At 44.2% G+C, this 16,217-nt stretch overlaps 1 protein-coding gene across 1 annotated transcript in view; it reads right to left on the bottom strand.

Annotated features, from left to right (window-relative positions):
* Positions 1-16,217, bottom strand: part of LOC139391708 (integrin alpha-8-like) — a 63,497-nt gene that overhangs the window by 43,415 nt on the left and 3,865 nt on the right. The window contains exons 5-11 of the mRNA XM_071139193.1: positions 14,089-14,150; positions 8,698-8,743; positions 6,788-6,913; positions 6,576-6,620; positions 6,025-6,068; positions 4,929-4,985; positions 4,755-4,807 (exon numbers count right to left, since the gene is read on the bottom strand). Coding sequence (XP_070995294.1) covers positions 4,755-4,807; positions 4,929-4,985; positions 6,025-6,068; positions 6,576-6,620; positions 6,788-6,913; positions 8,698-8,743; positions 14,089-14,150 — 433 coding nt within the window. The remainder of the gene's footprint in view (positions 1-4,754; positions 4,808-4,928; positions 4,986-6,024; positions 6,069-6,575; positions 6,621-6,787; positions 6,914-8,697; positions 8,744-14,088; positions 14,151-16,217) is intronic.

Here is a 16,217-nt window from a genome sequence, read left to right as displayed (position 1 = left end):
TAGGTGCTGCTGTAGGCCCTCCTTGGTTGGTGACAGAAGCACCAGATCATCAGCAAACAGTAGACATTTGACTTCAGATTCTAGTAGGGTGAGGCCGGGTGCTGCAGACTTTTCTAGTGCCTGCGCCAATTCGTTGATATATATATTGAAGAGGGTGGGGTTTAAGCTGCATCCCTGTCTCACCCCATGGCTATTTTAACCTCACACTTGTTGTTTGTGTACATGGATTTTATAATGTTCTATGTTTTTTTCCCCCAACACCACTTTCCATAAATTTGTATAGCGGACCTGTCATCGATTGGGTGCAGAGTTATAGCGGAGTCAGGCGCAGGACACAGGTATTGAGTAACATAACGGAGTTTACTCAAAATATGAAGCAAAATTCCAAATAGGATCATTCAAAAACACTAGCACATGACACAACCACTAACGACATAAACAATCACAGACAGAACAGGAATGTATGCCAGAGGGTTAAATAAGGAACCTGATTTGTAATTGAAACCAGGTGTGTATGTAATACAGACAAAACAAAACGAAACTGAAACATGGATTGATGGTGACTAGAAAGCCGGTGACGTCGACCGCCGGACGGTCGACTTCGGCGGAAGTCGTGACAGGACCCTCATGCCAAATTGAGTCAAAGGCTTTTTTGAACTCAACAAAGCATGAGAAGACGTTGCCTTTGTTTTGGTTTGTTTGTTTGTCATTTAGGATGTGCAGTGTGAATACGTGATCTGTCGTATGATAATTTGGTAAAAAGCCAATTGACATTTGCTCAGTACATTGAGGAAATGTACCAGTCTGCTGTTAATGAAAATGCAGAGGATTTTCCCAAGGTTGCTGTTGACGCATGTCCCACGGTAGTTATTGGGGTCAAATTAGTCTCCACTTTTGTGGATTGAGGTGATTTGGTTCCAAATATTGGGGAAGATGCCAGAGCTAAGGATGATGTTAAAGAGTTTTAGTATAGCCAATTGGAATTTTTTGTCTGTATATTTGATCATTTCATTAAGGATACCATCAGCACCACAGGCCTTTTTGGGTTGGAGGGTTTTTATTTTGTCCTGTAACTCGTTCAAGGTAATTGGAGAATCCAGTAGGTTCTGGTAGTCTTTAATAGTTGATTCTAAGATTTGTATTTGATCATGTTTATGTTTTGCTGTTTGTTCTTTGTTATACAGCCAAAACGATTGGAGAAGTGGTTTACCCATACATCTCCATTTTGGATAGATAATTCTTTGTGTTGTTGTTTGTTTAGTGTTTTCCAATTTTCCCAGAAGTGGTTAGAGTCTATGGATTCTTCAATTACATTGAGCTGATTTCTGACGTGCTGTTCCTTCTTTTTCTGTACTGTATTTCTGTATCGTTTTAGTGATTCACCATTGTGAAGGCGTAGACTCAGGTTTTCCGGGTCTCTATGTTTTTGCTTGGATAAGTTTCTCAATTTCTTTCTTAGAGTTTTGCATTCTTCATCAAACCATTTGTCATTGTTGTTCATTTTCTTCGGTATTCTATTTGAGATTTTTAGATTTGATAGGAAAGCTGAGAGGTCAAATATACTGTTAAGATTTTCTACTGCCAAGTTTACACCTACACTATTACAGTGGAACGTTTCGTCCAGGAAGTTGTCTAAAAAGGATTGAATTTGTTGTTGCCTAATTGTTTTTTGGTAGGTTTCCAAACAACATTCCTTCCATCTATAGCATTTCTTAATATTACTCAGTTCCTTTGGCTTTGATGCCTCATAATTGAGTATTGCTCTGTTCAGGTAGAATGTGATTTTGCTGTGGTCTGATAGGGGTGTCAGTGGGCTGACTGTGAACACTTTGGGTTGAGGTCAGTGATAAAGTAGTCTACAGTACTACTGCCAAGAGATGAGCTATAGGTGTACCTACCATAGGAGTCCCCTCGAAGCCTACCATTGCCTATGTACATACCCAGCGTGCGACAGAGCTGCAGGAGTTGTGACCCGTTTTTGTTGGTTATGTTGTCATAGTTGTGCCTAGGGGGGCATATGGGGGAGGGAATGCTGTCACCTCCAGGCAGGTGTTTGTCCCCCTGTGTGCTGAGGGTTTCAGGTTCTTGTCTGGTTCTGGCATTTAGGTCGCCACAGACTAGTATATGTCCCTGGGCCTGGAAATTATTGATTTACCCCTCCAGGATGGAGAAGCTGTCTTCATTAAAGTATGGGGATTCTAGTGGGGGGATATAGGTAGCACACAGGAGGACATTTTTATCTGTTAAGATCATTTCCTTTTGAATTTATAGCCAAATGTAAAATGTTCCTGTTTTGATTAATTTAATGGAGTGAGTTAGGTCTGCTCTATATCAAATTAGCATACCCCCCGAGTCCCTTCCCTGTTTCACACCTGGTAGTTTGATGGATGGGACTACCAGCTCTCTGTAACCTAGAGGGCAACCAGTGGGTTTGTCTCCTCTATACCAGGTTTCTTGTAGGATGACAATGTCTGTATTTCCGATTTCTTTGATGAAGTCCAGGTTCCTGCTCTTTAGGCCAAAGTCAGATGACCTCAGGCCTTGGATATTCCAGGATGAGATAGTGAAGGCTTTGTGTTCCATAGTGTCCAATATTGTTGGTCGTGTGGTTTGGCCTCAGGCCAGTAAGTGTGAGCAGATCCTGCTGAGAATCTGGTACATGCCATTGGCTTGGGCTAGTGTAAGAGTGGGGGTTGGGCTTGTTTGCCTGCTCACATTCTGGGCGTATGTCTGACTTCCACATTGAGGCCCTTTTTGGGGGGTGGGGTACATGGGGTGGGCAGGAGGGGCATAGGTCTGATCTGAGGGGGCCTAAATGGGGTGTAGGCATGGTTGACTTAGGGGGGTGTTGATTGGTTTGGGTGGGGGTGTGGATGTGGCTGGTGGTGTTGTGGTCTGGATGTATGTCCTCTCGGCGTGGGTCCTCTGTTGCTCCTATGTGAAGTGTTGGGGCTGCGTTTGAGAGCAATGTCCTTTTAGGGTCCTGGCGGAAATGGGCATTGCTGCCTTGTATAGGTGGTCCTGGTCATAGAGGCTGTTCAAGTCCAGGGTGGAGTGGTGGGCAAGGAAAACATTTGGTTTTGAGGCACAGTCATGGGAAATACTTGCGTTTACCCACTGTATGGGGGTATGCTCAGAGGGGGTGAGATCCCCTGGGCTTGGGGTTCTTAATTTGTATGTTCTGCTGTGATGTTGACGCTATGGTCAGGGTCTGGTGTGGACTGTTCTGCTGTGGTGTCGAGACTTTTGTCGGAAGCTGAGGTGGGCTGTTCTGCTGGCTTCTCTGCGGGGTGGCCACCTCTCTAGTGGGTTGTTCTCTGTCACACGCCATCCCCCTCACCCTCTCCTCCAGCAGTCTGATCCTCTCCTCTAGTGTTCTGTTCTTCTCCTGCTCTTGCTTTTTATATCGTTGAAGTTGTCTCACCACAGTCCAGAGTGAAGACATGTCTCTCTCCACCTTCAGGGTCTGGTTACGTTAAGGGGGTGTTGTTGTGTTGGACTGTTGTCTGGGTATGTGCTGACTGGAGTGTAATCACCTGCTGACCCAGCTCTACCTGCCTTACCTCCAGCTGGGTAAATGGATCCTTCATTTCAATGAGGGGGTAGTACTCGGTGCTAGGAGGTTGACTTTCCACTTGGGGTTGCTCGTCTGTAGGGTTATATAAAGAAGAGGTCTGGTCTGACCTGCTCGGGGTGGGGGTATTATTCTCAAGGGAGAGGTTCTCCAGCTGGGCAAATTCTTTGATTAGGTGAAAGTCCAGCTGAAACTCTTTGGGGTTGCCCTGTACCAATACTGTTCCAGACTTATAGAGATTTATATTACCTGACTCAGAGTCCTCGTTGTCTAGTATCCTGAGTTTCCACCCCTCGTTAACTCCCCCCCTCTTAACAGAGGGGTAGTGTGCTAATATAGCACTGTGCCATGCCAGGGGATGGTTTGTGTGGAAGATGAGGTTGCTGATGTTCCCATTATTATAATAGTCAGCTAAAAGTGTCTCTTGATTTTCCATATGGAGCTTCATTTTGTGATCTTTTCTTGCCTTATCATTCTTTACATACACAGGGTACTGTATTTTAATTACCTCTGAACAGCAGGAGGCAGCTTCTAAGGCCTCTCCATTTGGTTGGAGTAGACTGCGACTATCCTGCCATTGCTGGGCTAAAGGGCTTTGACACCTCTCACTTGACACGTCAGTGCTAATTAGTGTTGTATCAAGCTTGGCAGCCTTAATTTGGCATTCAGTCCTTATAAAGTAATGTAGTGTATTTTTCTTCTTGGCTTTTGGAAATAAAATATAGCTTCAGACTAAACATTACTCACTCAGTTCCAGGTTGGATGGTGTTTTCAGGTTTCTGTTGTTTTCCAGAGCATTTGCTGTATAGCCAAAATCAGGTTGTAGGTTTTGAGTTTTGATTTGGAGTGAAGGTTATGTTGTAGAGGTAGAATCCTGTATATGTTCCTGACAAGAAAATCCAAGTTTATCTAACTCTAAATCTATCTTTCTTCTTCAAAGAACATGCTGAAAAATGTTCTCCCTCCCTCCCTCTCTCCATTCTTGGCTCAGACTAAACAATTATTTCACTACAAGAACCATGAAGATGTGTAGGACAGGAAGAGAGGGAAAGAGTGACAAAGGTGCCGATAGACAAAGAGAGACAAAAGAGTCAAGAGAGACAGAAAAAAGTAAAGCCCCTTAAATTGAAAATGTGAGAGAGAGATGAAAGATAGAGCGATAGAAAGATAGATAACTCACCCGTCTCCATTGAGGTCAGTAACAGCCACAGAATAGCCAAAGTAGGAAGCCATCTGACAAAACATTTCACAACATGACTCTACAGTCAGTGATGTACAGTGGTGCTATAAAGTAGTTGGGTAAAAGATTAATAGTCGTGTGTGTACGTGTGTGAGGTTACTGTGTGTTGCTGACCTGCTCTCCTGTGAAGTTCATGATGAATGTCAGATTAGTGGAGTTAATCACAGCTACCTGAAACAGAACACAAGAGTCACACACCTGATACAGGTACACACATGCATCATGCAAACGCATACACAGGATGCAATGAGCTGAAATAGAAACTCTTTCTTTCCCTCTGCCTGGTCCCCCTTCCCCCTATCTCCCTCCTTCACCCCCCATTGTCCCCACTGCCTCACCCCTCCCCCTCCTCTGTTCCATACCCTCCATTTCCATAACCCCAGTTGTGGGGGAGACAGGGGGGCTAAGAATTCCTTCAAAAGACCTACAATAACAACCACATGGAGACAGCCAGGGGCTACACATTCACACACTCAACCACACACATGTGCATGCACTCACAAAGTTAGAGAGACAAACACATACACAAAACACCAACAAATATAGAGAAACAGACAGGCAGACAGGCAGAGAAACGAACAGATGGACAGACATACACACAGACAGATAGACGGTCGATCGGAATGACAGACAGAGGGGCAGACAGAAGGAAAGACACGTGCAGACACTTAACTCTCTGGCCCCCCCCTCCTCCTCTCTCTCAGGGGTGTCAGGCTGGTTGTCTCGCCAGGTCTGAGAGGCCTAACGTGGGCTGACAGCTACTCTAGTCTCATCAGGCCAAACAGGCCTAACCCTGACGCCCACTGACCACAAATGTGAGGGCTACCGGCCCCAGAGCCTGTTGACACAACCACACAGGCTTGTCTGCTCTGAATACATCTCTATCTAGATTTCAGTGTGTGTTAGAGGTGAGGGGGTCGTGTGTGTGTCAGGGAAAGGGGTCAGGCTGGGTCAGCTCTTATGGAGCGGAAGTCGTGTGTCATTAAGGAGACAAATGTCTTGGTGTGAGTTAGGACTGTGTTGTGGTCAGAGTGGGGGGATTTGTTGTTGCTAAGCGATATAAACTAGGAATGGAATTCTATTTTGGAAACATTTCCTCTCTGGACACGCAGGAATTGTATAATTCCATACTTACATATACTGTGTGTGTGTGTGTGCTCCTATGCATGTTTGCATGCGTGTGTATGTGTGTGTGTGATTCTGTACTCACATATCCAAAGTTCTGTGCCCCTCTCGGAACCCCAGCTATCAGCTCTGGAAAGGAGAGAGGAACAAACATTATATAACACTGCCTGCTCTTCTGTCTGCCTGTCTGGATGCCTGCCTTTCAGTGTGTCTCTGTCTCTAGGCCACTCTGACTGAAGACACTAAAAGCTGACAACAGATTGACTGATGATGGAAGGAAAAGAGAAAGATAGAGAGAGACAGAGAGTGGTTTTGATCTGAGTACCTCCCCCAAACCCTGTTCCCGGTATAGACCAGACCACAAACCCAGCCCAGCAAGATCCAGCTTTAAGGAATTCAAAGATGAGAACACAACCAGCCTACAACCACAATACAACCCTTGTATAAAATCATTATACAACCATGTGCCATGTTTTAATTAAGAAGATGATGTAGGATGCAGAAAATATGGTTTTGTAGCAAGTTACTTTTCTTGGTTAGTTTGCAGTGTAGTTACTAGTTACTTACTGTCCATCGGACTAGCCTCTGAAACACTGCAAGCACCAAACACACAGGGATGAAAGTGTTGTCTTTTACCTTGCTCTGAGTCTCCTGTGAATTCCCCCACTGCCACAGAGTAACCTGTAGACAAGATAGATATTAGTTAGTGAGTGCGTGTGTGTGTGTGTGTGTGTGTGTGTGTGTGTGTGTGTGTGTGTGTGTGTGTGTGTGTGTGTGTGTGTGTGTGTGTGTGTGTGTGTGTGTGTGTGTGTTGTGTGTGTAGATGAAACTGTGTGTGTGTGTGTTACCTAGGTAGCTGTCGTCATGGGTATCAGCTGCAGCGTGTGTCTGTTTCTCTCCATGGACTCTCCTGAGCACGGCTTTAAGAGAGTAACCATTCAATATCTCTGCTACGCCTGCAGTCATCACCTGACCTGGAGAGAGAGAGGTCAGAAACACACAATGGTCAGCAACGGACAGGCCAACCCCAGACCCAATGGGGAGCAATAACTTCTGCACTGTCATTCTGTCACACAAACATGCACGCCCCTACACACACTTTCCTGCCCTTTGTTTTGAAACTCACAGGTATGAGGAGCTCTTCCCTGAGGAACACTGAAACACCCCGTTACCAGGAGTTAGAATGAAACACACACACTGTGTTGCATATTAGTCACTGTCTAAAAGAGAACTTATGCTCTCTATTTCTCTGCTATTGTAGCAAATGCCATGCTGTGGAGGGGGAGGTCAGACAAACATAGGCCTACTGCTTTATCTCCAGCTGCCCTCAACCTCACATCAATCCTCCTTAATGTGGTGGGTACTGACAGAGAGAAATTGCCCCTGTCTCAGACTCCCACTTTCCCTAACTCCCTTCACAGACATGGACGCTAACCCTAATTATAGATGCATACCTACAAAGACACTAACCCAAATCACAGACACACAAACACAGACCTTCTACTCAGACAAGACAGACCCTCTTCACAGACCATAACCATAACCACAGACACAGAAACAGAGCCTCTCCAGACACACACACACCATAATAACAGACACCCACTCCACAGACAGCTCCTAATCACAGAGACAGACCCCTAACCCTCTGCAGACTTCCTCATTACTGATAGTATAAGAGGTTCCTTCAGATCTTCTGATAATAAGCTGTATAAAAGGCTTCCCATAATAACTCAGCATAAACACCTGTGATAATAGCTGTATATTAGAGACCATAAACTCTCTGCTCTGAGAGCTTTTATAAACATCTAGAGGAAGTGTTTAAACACCAGGAAGCTGAGCCAAGCTGAGGGCAATTTCATGCCCACACACACACACACACACACACACACACACACACACACACACACACACACACACGCACACGCACACGCACACACAAACCAGGGGCATAGAGAGATCATAAACCACCTTCAACAAAGGATTAATACAACATAATATTAATTCATAAAAAGACTCACTGACTATCCATCTCTCTCTTACCCACTTCTGTCTATCTCTCAATTTTAAAGGCATATGGCAGACAGAGTAGGCAGTTCTTGTTGTAAAAGCACGTTCATATCCTCTTTCATTTTTAAATGAATTAAGTGACTGGAGCGATAGGGCACAGAGGTTAACATGATGGGAATGACCATGATCAAAGGAGGAGAGTTTACTACCCTGTATTAGTAACTGTCTCTCATTCACACACATAAATGCAGACTTGCATGCACACTCATCGTCACACACACACAGCTGTGTGTTAATTTCCATTCAATGAAGATAAGCGAGGAGACATCACACACATCCACCCACACACCTTCAAACGTCAAGGTCCACTGTCAGACTGAAGCAGGTGTCTGCCCTCCAACTCACACACCCATTACCATGGAGAGTGGGAGTTCCTCCACACCCCATTACCCTCTGATCAGCTCATTACAACTGAGCCTAGACTCACTCAAACACTTCCTGTCAGAGAGAGAGGAGGGAGGGTCTCTCACTCTACCTTGTCCTACTCTGGCTTCTCCTGGGATCAAACTGCACATCAGGAATGAGAGAAATTAACTGGAGCAGTGCTTCATCAAATACTATGTGAATCCAGGTCTGGTGCTGGAATGTGCCTTGATCGTGCTGCTAAACTCACCTCTTTCTCCCCCTCTCTTTGTCTCTCTGCCTTTTTGTTTGCAATTCTAGTGTTTCACATAGAGGGGGCTAATGTTACCTTGCCAGTAGAAGCTTCCAGGTCCGCCCACCACCAGTGTCCCCTCCTGAGGAAGAGAAAGTCAGGGTCAGTCTAGGGTTAGGACTAACTTCCTCAAGACTGGACAAAAGCTGAATTTACAGTGCATTCGGAAAATATTCAGACCCCTGGACTTCACATTTTGTTATGTTACAGCCTTATTCTAAAATGTATTAAATTGTTTTATTCCACCTCATCAATCTGCACACAATACCCCATAATGACAAAGCAAAAACAGGTTTTTACATATTTTTGAAAACTTAGAAAAAATAAATAAACAGAAATATTACATTACATAGGTATTCAGACCATTTACTCAGTACTTTGTTGAAGCACCTTTGGTAGCAATTACAGATGTGAATCTTCTTGGGTATGATGCCACAAGCTTGGCACATCTGTATTTGGGGAGTTTCTCCCATTCTTCTCTGCAGATCCTCTCAAGCTCTGTCAGGTTGGATGGGGAACGTCGCTGCACAAATGTTTCCAGGTCTCTCTAGAGATGTCCGATCGGGTTCAAGTCTGGGCTCTGGCTGGGCCACTCAAGGACATTCAGAGACTTGTCCCGATGCCACTCCTGCATTGTCTTGGCTGTGTGCTTGGGGTTGTTGTCCTGTTGGAAGGTGAACCTTCGCCCCAGTCTGAGGTCCTGGGCGCTCTGGAGCAGGTTTTCATCAAGGGTCTCTCTGTACTTTCCTTTGCATCTTTCCCTCAATCCTGACTAGTCTCCCAGTCCCTGCCGCTGAAAAACATCCCCACCACCCTGCTTTATCGTAGGGATGGTGCCAGGTTTCCTCCAGATGTGATGCTTAGCATTTAGGCCAAGATGTTAAATCCTGGTTTCATCAGTCCAGACAATCTAGATCACATATGTCAGAGTCAAGGCCCGCGGGCCACATCCGGCCCGCAAGAAGGTTTTTTACGGCCCCTGGGATGATCTTGATTTATTATTAGAACCGGCCCGCAGCAAGCCGGCAGCCCGCAGATCTTTTACACGCACCAATACTACATTTCCCACAATGCAAAGGTGACGCACCGAGCAGTAGGCTGCTTCATTTCAATATTTATTGGCACAGCAGTCGTCAGCATCACAGTAAAATTAACTTTCAGATACCCATCAAAAATGGCAAAACGGAAGGTGGATACTGAGAACCGGGGGTTTCAAACAAGGTGGGAGTCGGAGTATATGTTCACGAAGGTAGCTGGAAAACCTGTGTGTCTTCTGTGTGGAGAAAGTGTGGCGGTACTGAAAGAGTATAATCTGAGACGACATTATGAAACGAAACACGCGGACACACACGCGGACGCAACTGTCAAGGCCAGTTTTATTTTGGCAGAAGAGATCGCTAAATCAGCCCGGCCATTTACGGAGGGGGATTTCATCAAAAACTGCATGATTAAAGTTTGTGACGAAGTTTGCCCAGAAAAAAGGCAACTCTTTTTAAATGTGAGTCTGAGCAGAAACACCATTGCCGAGAGAGTAGACCAGTTGTCCATCAATCTAAAAGAGCAGCTTGTGAAAAAGGGAAAAGATTTTATTGCATATTCCTTGGCTGTGGATGAGAGCACCGACATTTCTGACATTGCCCAGTTGTCAATTTTCATCCGCGGAGTGGACTCCAACCTAAGCGTGACAGAGGAGTTTTTGGCTTTACGTCCTATGCATGGCACAACTACGGGGCATGATTTGTATGAAGAGGTGTCAAGATGTGTAAATGAGATGGAGCTGCCTTGGGAAAAACTCGTGGGTTTGACAACCGACGGAGCACCTGCGATGTGTGGACACAGGAGCGGACTGGTGGCGAAGATACGGGAAAAGATGCAAGAGGAAAACGCGACAGGTGAGCTGACAGCTTATCATTGTATCATACACCAGGAAGCGTTGTGCGGTAAAGCCTTGAAAATGGAGCATGTAATGAGCATCATCACGCGCACAGTTAACTTTATCAGAGCCAAAGGTTTGAATCACCGCCAGTTCAAGGCATTTCTGACGGAGTTAGAAACGGAGCATGGTGATTTGCCTTATCACACAGAGGTGCGATGGCTAAGCCAGGGAAAGGTGCTTCAAAGATGTTTCGAGCTTCGTGAGGAGATTTGTCTGTTCTTGGACAGCAAAGGGAAAGACACAACACAACTCCGAGACGAAATGTTTCTGTGTGAAATGGCTTTTCTGTGTGACATTACGAGTCATCTGAATGCAATAAACTTGCAGCTGCAGGGTCGGGATCGTGTCATCTCTGATATGTACAGTACAGTGAAGGCATTTAAAACCAAACTGACTCTGTGGGAGACGCAGATGCGGAAAGAAAATTTGAGCCACTTTCCCAGCTGCCAGACCATGAAAGAGAAGCTCTCTACCAGTGCGTTCCCGAGCACACAGTTGGCTGATAAAATAGGTATGCTTGCCGCTGACTTTCGACGCCGATTTGCTGACTTTGAAGCACAAAAAAGCAGGTTGGAACTGCTCGGTAACCCATTTGCTGTTGACGTGGAAAGCTCACCACCAAACCTCCAAATGGAGTTGATTGACCTCCAATGCAATGATGCACTGAGGGCAAAATATGCGGCAGTGGGTGCTGCGGAGTTCGCCCGTTTCCTCCCCGGCACAATGCCCCAGCTGCGCATCCAGGCTGCTCAAACGTTGTCTATGTTTGGCAGCACATACCTGTGTGAACAACTGTTTTCTTTGATGAACCTGAACAAAACATCACACAGAAGTCGACTTACTGCTGAACACCTCCACTCAATTCTGAGGATTTCTTCAGCTCAGAGCCTTACCCCGAACATTGATGAACTTGTGGAAAAGATGGGACACCACCAAGTATCACCCTCAACCTCAAACAAGTGAACATTACTGTGCAATCACATATTTAGAGTTTTTACTCAGTTCAAGTTTAAAAGTTAAAATTTAATATTTGTTTTCACTGCATGTTACTTCTCCTTAAACAAAGTGTTGTTTTTGATTAATAGATTTTTGCACTTTATTTTTTTGTATTTCAATCCAATTATATTTTTAAAATATTTCAGTTGAGTGGATGATAGAAAATTGCTATTATTGTTTTTTCTTTGAAGTAAATTTAGCCCACTTTTGCTAAAATAGAAAATATAGTCTACTGATGGTGCCTTGAATACCGGTTTCTTTCATTTAATGTTCATGTTATGGGGATATTTATATAAAGGAAATTTGTCTTTTGTGTCTGTTGAAAATTAAAGATTACTGACAGAGCCATAAGAAAATATTGCTTTATTTATCTGATCATATTGTAATATATTTGTTAGGTTTTCAGTAGGTTCAATTAGGTTCACTAGACTATATGCGTCATTTAAAAATTTTTCAATGAACATTCGAACAGTCCGGCCCTCGTCTTGTAGCTGATTTTTTTATTTGGCCCTCCGTCCATTTGACTTTGACACCCCTGATCTAGATCCTCATGGTCTGAGAGTCCTTTAGGTGCCTTTTGGCAAACTCCAAGCTGACTGTCAGGTTCCTTTTACTGAGGATTGGCTTCTGTCTGGCCAGTCTACCATAAAGGCCTGATTGGTGGAGTGCTGCAGAGATGTTTGTTCTTCTGGAAGGTTCTCCCATCTCCACAGGGAAACTCTGGAGCTCTGTCAGAGTGACCATTGGGTCCTTGGTCACCTCCCTGACCAAGGCCCTTCTCCCCAGATTGCTCAGTTTGGCCGGTTGGCCAAGTCTAGGAGGAGTCTTGGTGGTTCCAAACTTCTCCCATTTAAGAATGAGGCCACTGTGTCGATGGAGATCTTCAATGCTGCAGAAATATTTTGGTACCCTTCCCCAGTTCTGTGCCTCCTGTCTTGGAGCTCTACGGACAATTCCTTTGACTTCATGGCTTGGTTTTTGCTCTGACATGCACTGTCAACAGGTGTTTGCCTTTCCAAATCATGTCCAATCATTTGAATTTACCAAATGTGGCCTCCAATCAAGTTGTAGAAACATATCAAGGATGATCAGGATGGAATGGAGCTCAATTTCAAGCCTCACACATTTCTGTATTTTTTTAATTCTGAAAACCTGTTTTCACTCTGACATTATGGGGTACTGTGTGTAGATTGATGAGGATTTAAAAAAACATATTTTTTTTTAGAATAAGGCTGTAACGTAACAAAATGTGGAAAAGGGTCTGAATACTTTCCGAATGCAATGTATATACATCTGGGTCGGGACGAGAGCCCCTGATCGTGACCCCACAGGATCATATAAGCGACGATACTTAATCTGCCTGTGTTAAACAAAATTCAATGCACTTTAAAGGCCCAGTGCAGTCAGAAACATGATTTTCCTGTGTTTTATATATATTTCCACATTATGATAATGCCCTTTTAGTGTAAGAGCTGTTTGAAAAGACCACCTGAAATGCCAGCCTATTTTGTTGGGTTGTAGTTTTGGCCTGACTGGTGTCATCACCAGGTAATAAATTAGTTAATAGACCAATAAGAAAGTCAGTTATCCCCTCCCCACTCAGACCACTCCCAGACAGTTATAGCAAAATTCTTGCTTTTGAAATTGCTCTTTGCCAAGAAGCTATTTTTGTTTATTTTTTAGCCTTTTAATCACCCCAAAAATGTTTTAATATTCAGATAAAAATGGTTGCTTTGGACCTTTAAGTGGTCTAGCTCGTCCTGACTTACCTGTATACGCACTGATTGATAAACATTGAAGAAACAATCATAAAATACCTTGTGTGTGTGTCTGTTTGTTTCTATGTGTGTGGGTGTACTGTCTTCAGTCATCCATGTGTACTTCCTGTTGAAAATGACAGCTTCCTGTACAAGAGGGTACGTTGAGCAGAGAGGAAGAGGGTTCAGATGTTCACATGAGCAAGGCCCTCTGTGATTGAAACGGACAAAGTTTCATGCCTCCTAGCTCTCTCCCCTCTAACCCTTATTGTGTGTCTCTCTATTTTTTATTTTTTTTATTTTTTTATTTTACCTTTATTTAGCCAGGCAAGTCAGTTAAGAACAAATTCTTATTTTCAATGACGGCCTGGGAACAGTGGGTTAACTGCCTGTTCAGGGGCAGAACGACAGATTTGTACCTTGTCAGCTCGGGGGTTTGAACTCGCAACCTTCCGGTTACTAGTCCAACGCTCTAACCACTAGGCTACCCTGCCGCCCGGTGTTGTCTTGAGAGAGGACGGGTCAGATAAAGAGAAAGGGAGGATGAGGAGGAGGGAGGGTGTTATGACAAACATGTCTTTTGTCATGACATGGACGGTGATGAGGATGTCATGACATGGACGGTGATGAGGATGTCATGTCATGGACGGTGATGAGGATGTCATGACATGGACGGTGATGAGGATGTCATGACATGGACGATGATGAGGACGTCACGTGGGTAGTGATGGTTGTTACCTTGGTGAAGTCCACACTGAACCCGGCCTGGCAGAAACCCTGTCCCTCCGGGTCTGGATCATCTGACAAACACAATCACACACCATATCAGAACAACGTTTCAATCCTCCTATGATGAATTGTTATTAGTTGAAGTGTTCCACAAAGTCTGACCCTGGCCCTCCATGTAGCTCGAACTTTACCTCTCCACTATTCCATATGTCCAAACTCTATGTGGAAGAAATCGGAGTGCATGGTGTGTGTGTGTATATAAACCTGGCTGATAATGAATCATTCCCCGCGTTCCAGAGGCACCCCGAGGAGAGGTGAAATGAGTCGTAACCACACACACACACGCACGCATGCACGCACGCACGCACGCACGCACGCACACACACACACACACACACACACACACACATACACAGACACACACACACACACACACACACACACACACACATACTGACTGCTATGTGTGTAAGCTGGAGTGTGTAAGCTCAGAGGTCATAAATCCACATTAAAATCTAAACAAGGAGCTCCCAGAGAGAAAGGTTGAAACACACACACTGGGTTGGAAACATTACAGAGACTGAGTGTGTGTGTGTGCATACGTGTGTGTGTATATGTGTATGTGTGCGTGCGTGCGCGAGTGCTAGTGTGCTAGGTTTGTACAGTAGCATTGTGCGTCCAACCCCCTTGGGACCATCACGTTGATCTCAATAAAAACTGTCCAGTAGAGTAGAATGTTTTATGTTTTTCTTTGTTTGATGTCGATGTTGTCAAATCTCACTGACAACATGAAACAAACCCTTAAATAACCTCCAGAATCACTAAAACACCAAATCTGTTTGTGTGTGTGTGTGTGTGTGTGTGTGTGTGTGTGTGTGTGTGTGTGTGTGTGTGTGTGTGTGTGTGTGTGTGTGTGTGTGTGTGTGTGTGTGTGTGTGAATGTGTGTGTGTATGTGTGTGTGTCAGGATGTTTTTGTTGAGAGTCAATGATTAGGTTGTACGGTATTCAGATTTTCATAATATCATACCTTCCTTCTCTCATACCGGGATTTACGGTATTACCGGCATAGCACACAAGGGGGGTCTACAAACACAAGAAAAGCCCACTGGGCCTCTATTCCCAGAATGCTAATAAAGTTTGCACAAACTAATAGTGAAAATACATAGCTAAATGCTAACGAGCGAAAACGAACAAAAACTAATTGCAGACAGGCAAATACAGCTCATGAAGGTAAACAAGCATAGCTAGTACCTACCAAATGTCATTTTCGGTGAGTGTGGACGTTTTCAAGCAAAAGTGAACAAGAGATGTTGTGCAAATGAACAAAGTTGTGATGCGTGCTTTTCTAAAAGAAGAGCAGCATGTGTAGATGGGAGATGAACGGGGGAGAAAAAAAATATTGGTAGATGCACAGGGAAAAAATGGCAGCAATACAGATAACTCATCCAGAGCTCTTTGACTTCTGGCAGAAAGCCCTTATTTAGCATGTGCGCTGCACAACAGAGACTCGCAGAGAGATTGAAAGCTATGGTCTCACCAGCTCGCTTTCTCCCATTGTGCTATTTACAAACAAACACGTGACTGGCTCAACTGTTCTGGGGAACTACTGTGAGCTTCATCTAAAATATTGTGGCAGATTAAAATGAAGAACGCAATCTGCTTTATCTCCTAAGGTATTGCACAAGTTGACTGCAGTTAATAACTTCAAAAGTAGCTAGAAATATTCAAATGAATTGAAAAACTTTTGTTTTGACAGTATTGAAAAACCATCCCGTGGCTTTTTTCATATACCCCGCTATACGGTATATACGGTATACCGCCCAAGACTAGTTGTGTGTTCCAGTGGGTGTTTACAAATGGCCACCTGATAGTGACCTTAGCTTCTTATCCTGTTAATGGTTTTGACTGTAGCCTGTTAGTCTCCATCCCATAGACAGTATATCGGAGTACTGAGTATCTAGCCTCTGTTACTACAAGATGCTGTTGTCTTGCAATTTGTTGTGTGTGTATTAGGGCTGGAAATTGCCAGGGTTTCTCATGATTCTATACATATTGCAATTCGCTACTGCGATTTTATTGCAATTTTATGTTCGCTTTTATTGCAACTTGATTGCTCACTACTCTGCATGTCTGCTGC

Source organism: Oncorhynchus clarkii, chromosome 3 (assembly GCF_045791955.1).
Source record: "Oncorhynchus clarkii lewisi isolate Uvic-CL-2024 chromosome 3, UVic_Ocla_1.0, whole genome shotgun sequence".
In the NCBI taxonomy this organism is placed as follows: Eukaryota; Metazoa; Chordata; class Actinopteri; order Salmoniformes; family Salmonidae; genus Oncorhynchus; species Oncorhynchus clarkii.
Note: the sequence above shows the minus strand (reverse complement) of the source record. Positions and strands in the feature narration are given on the sequence as shown.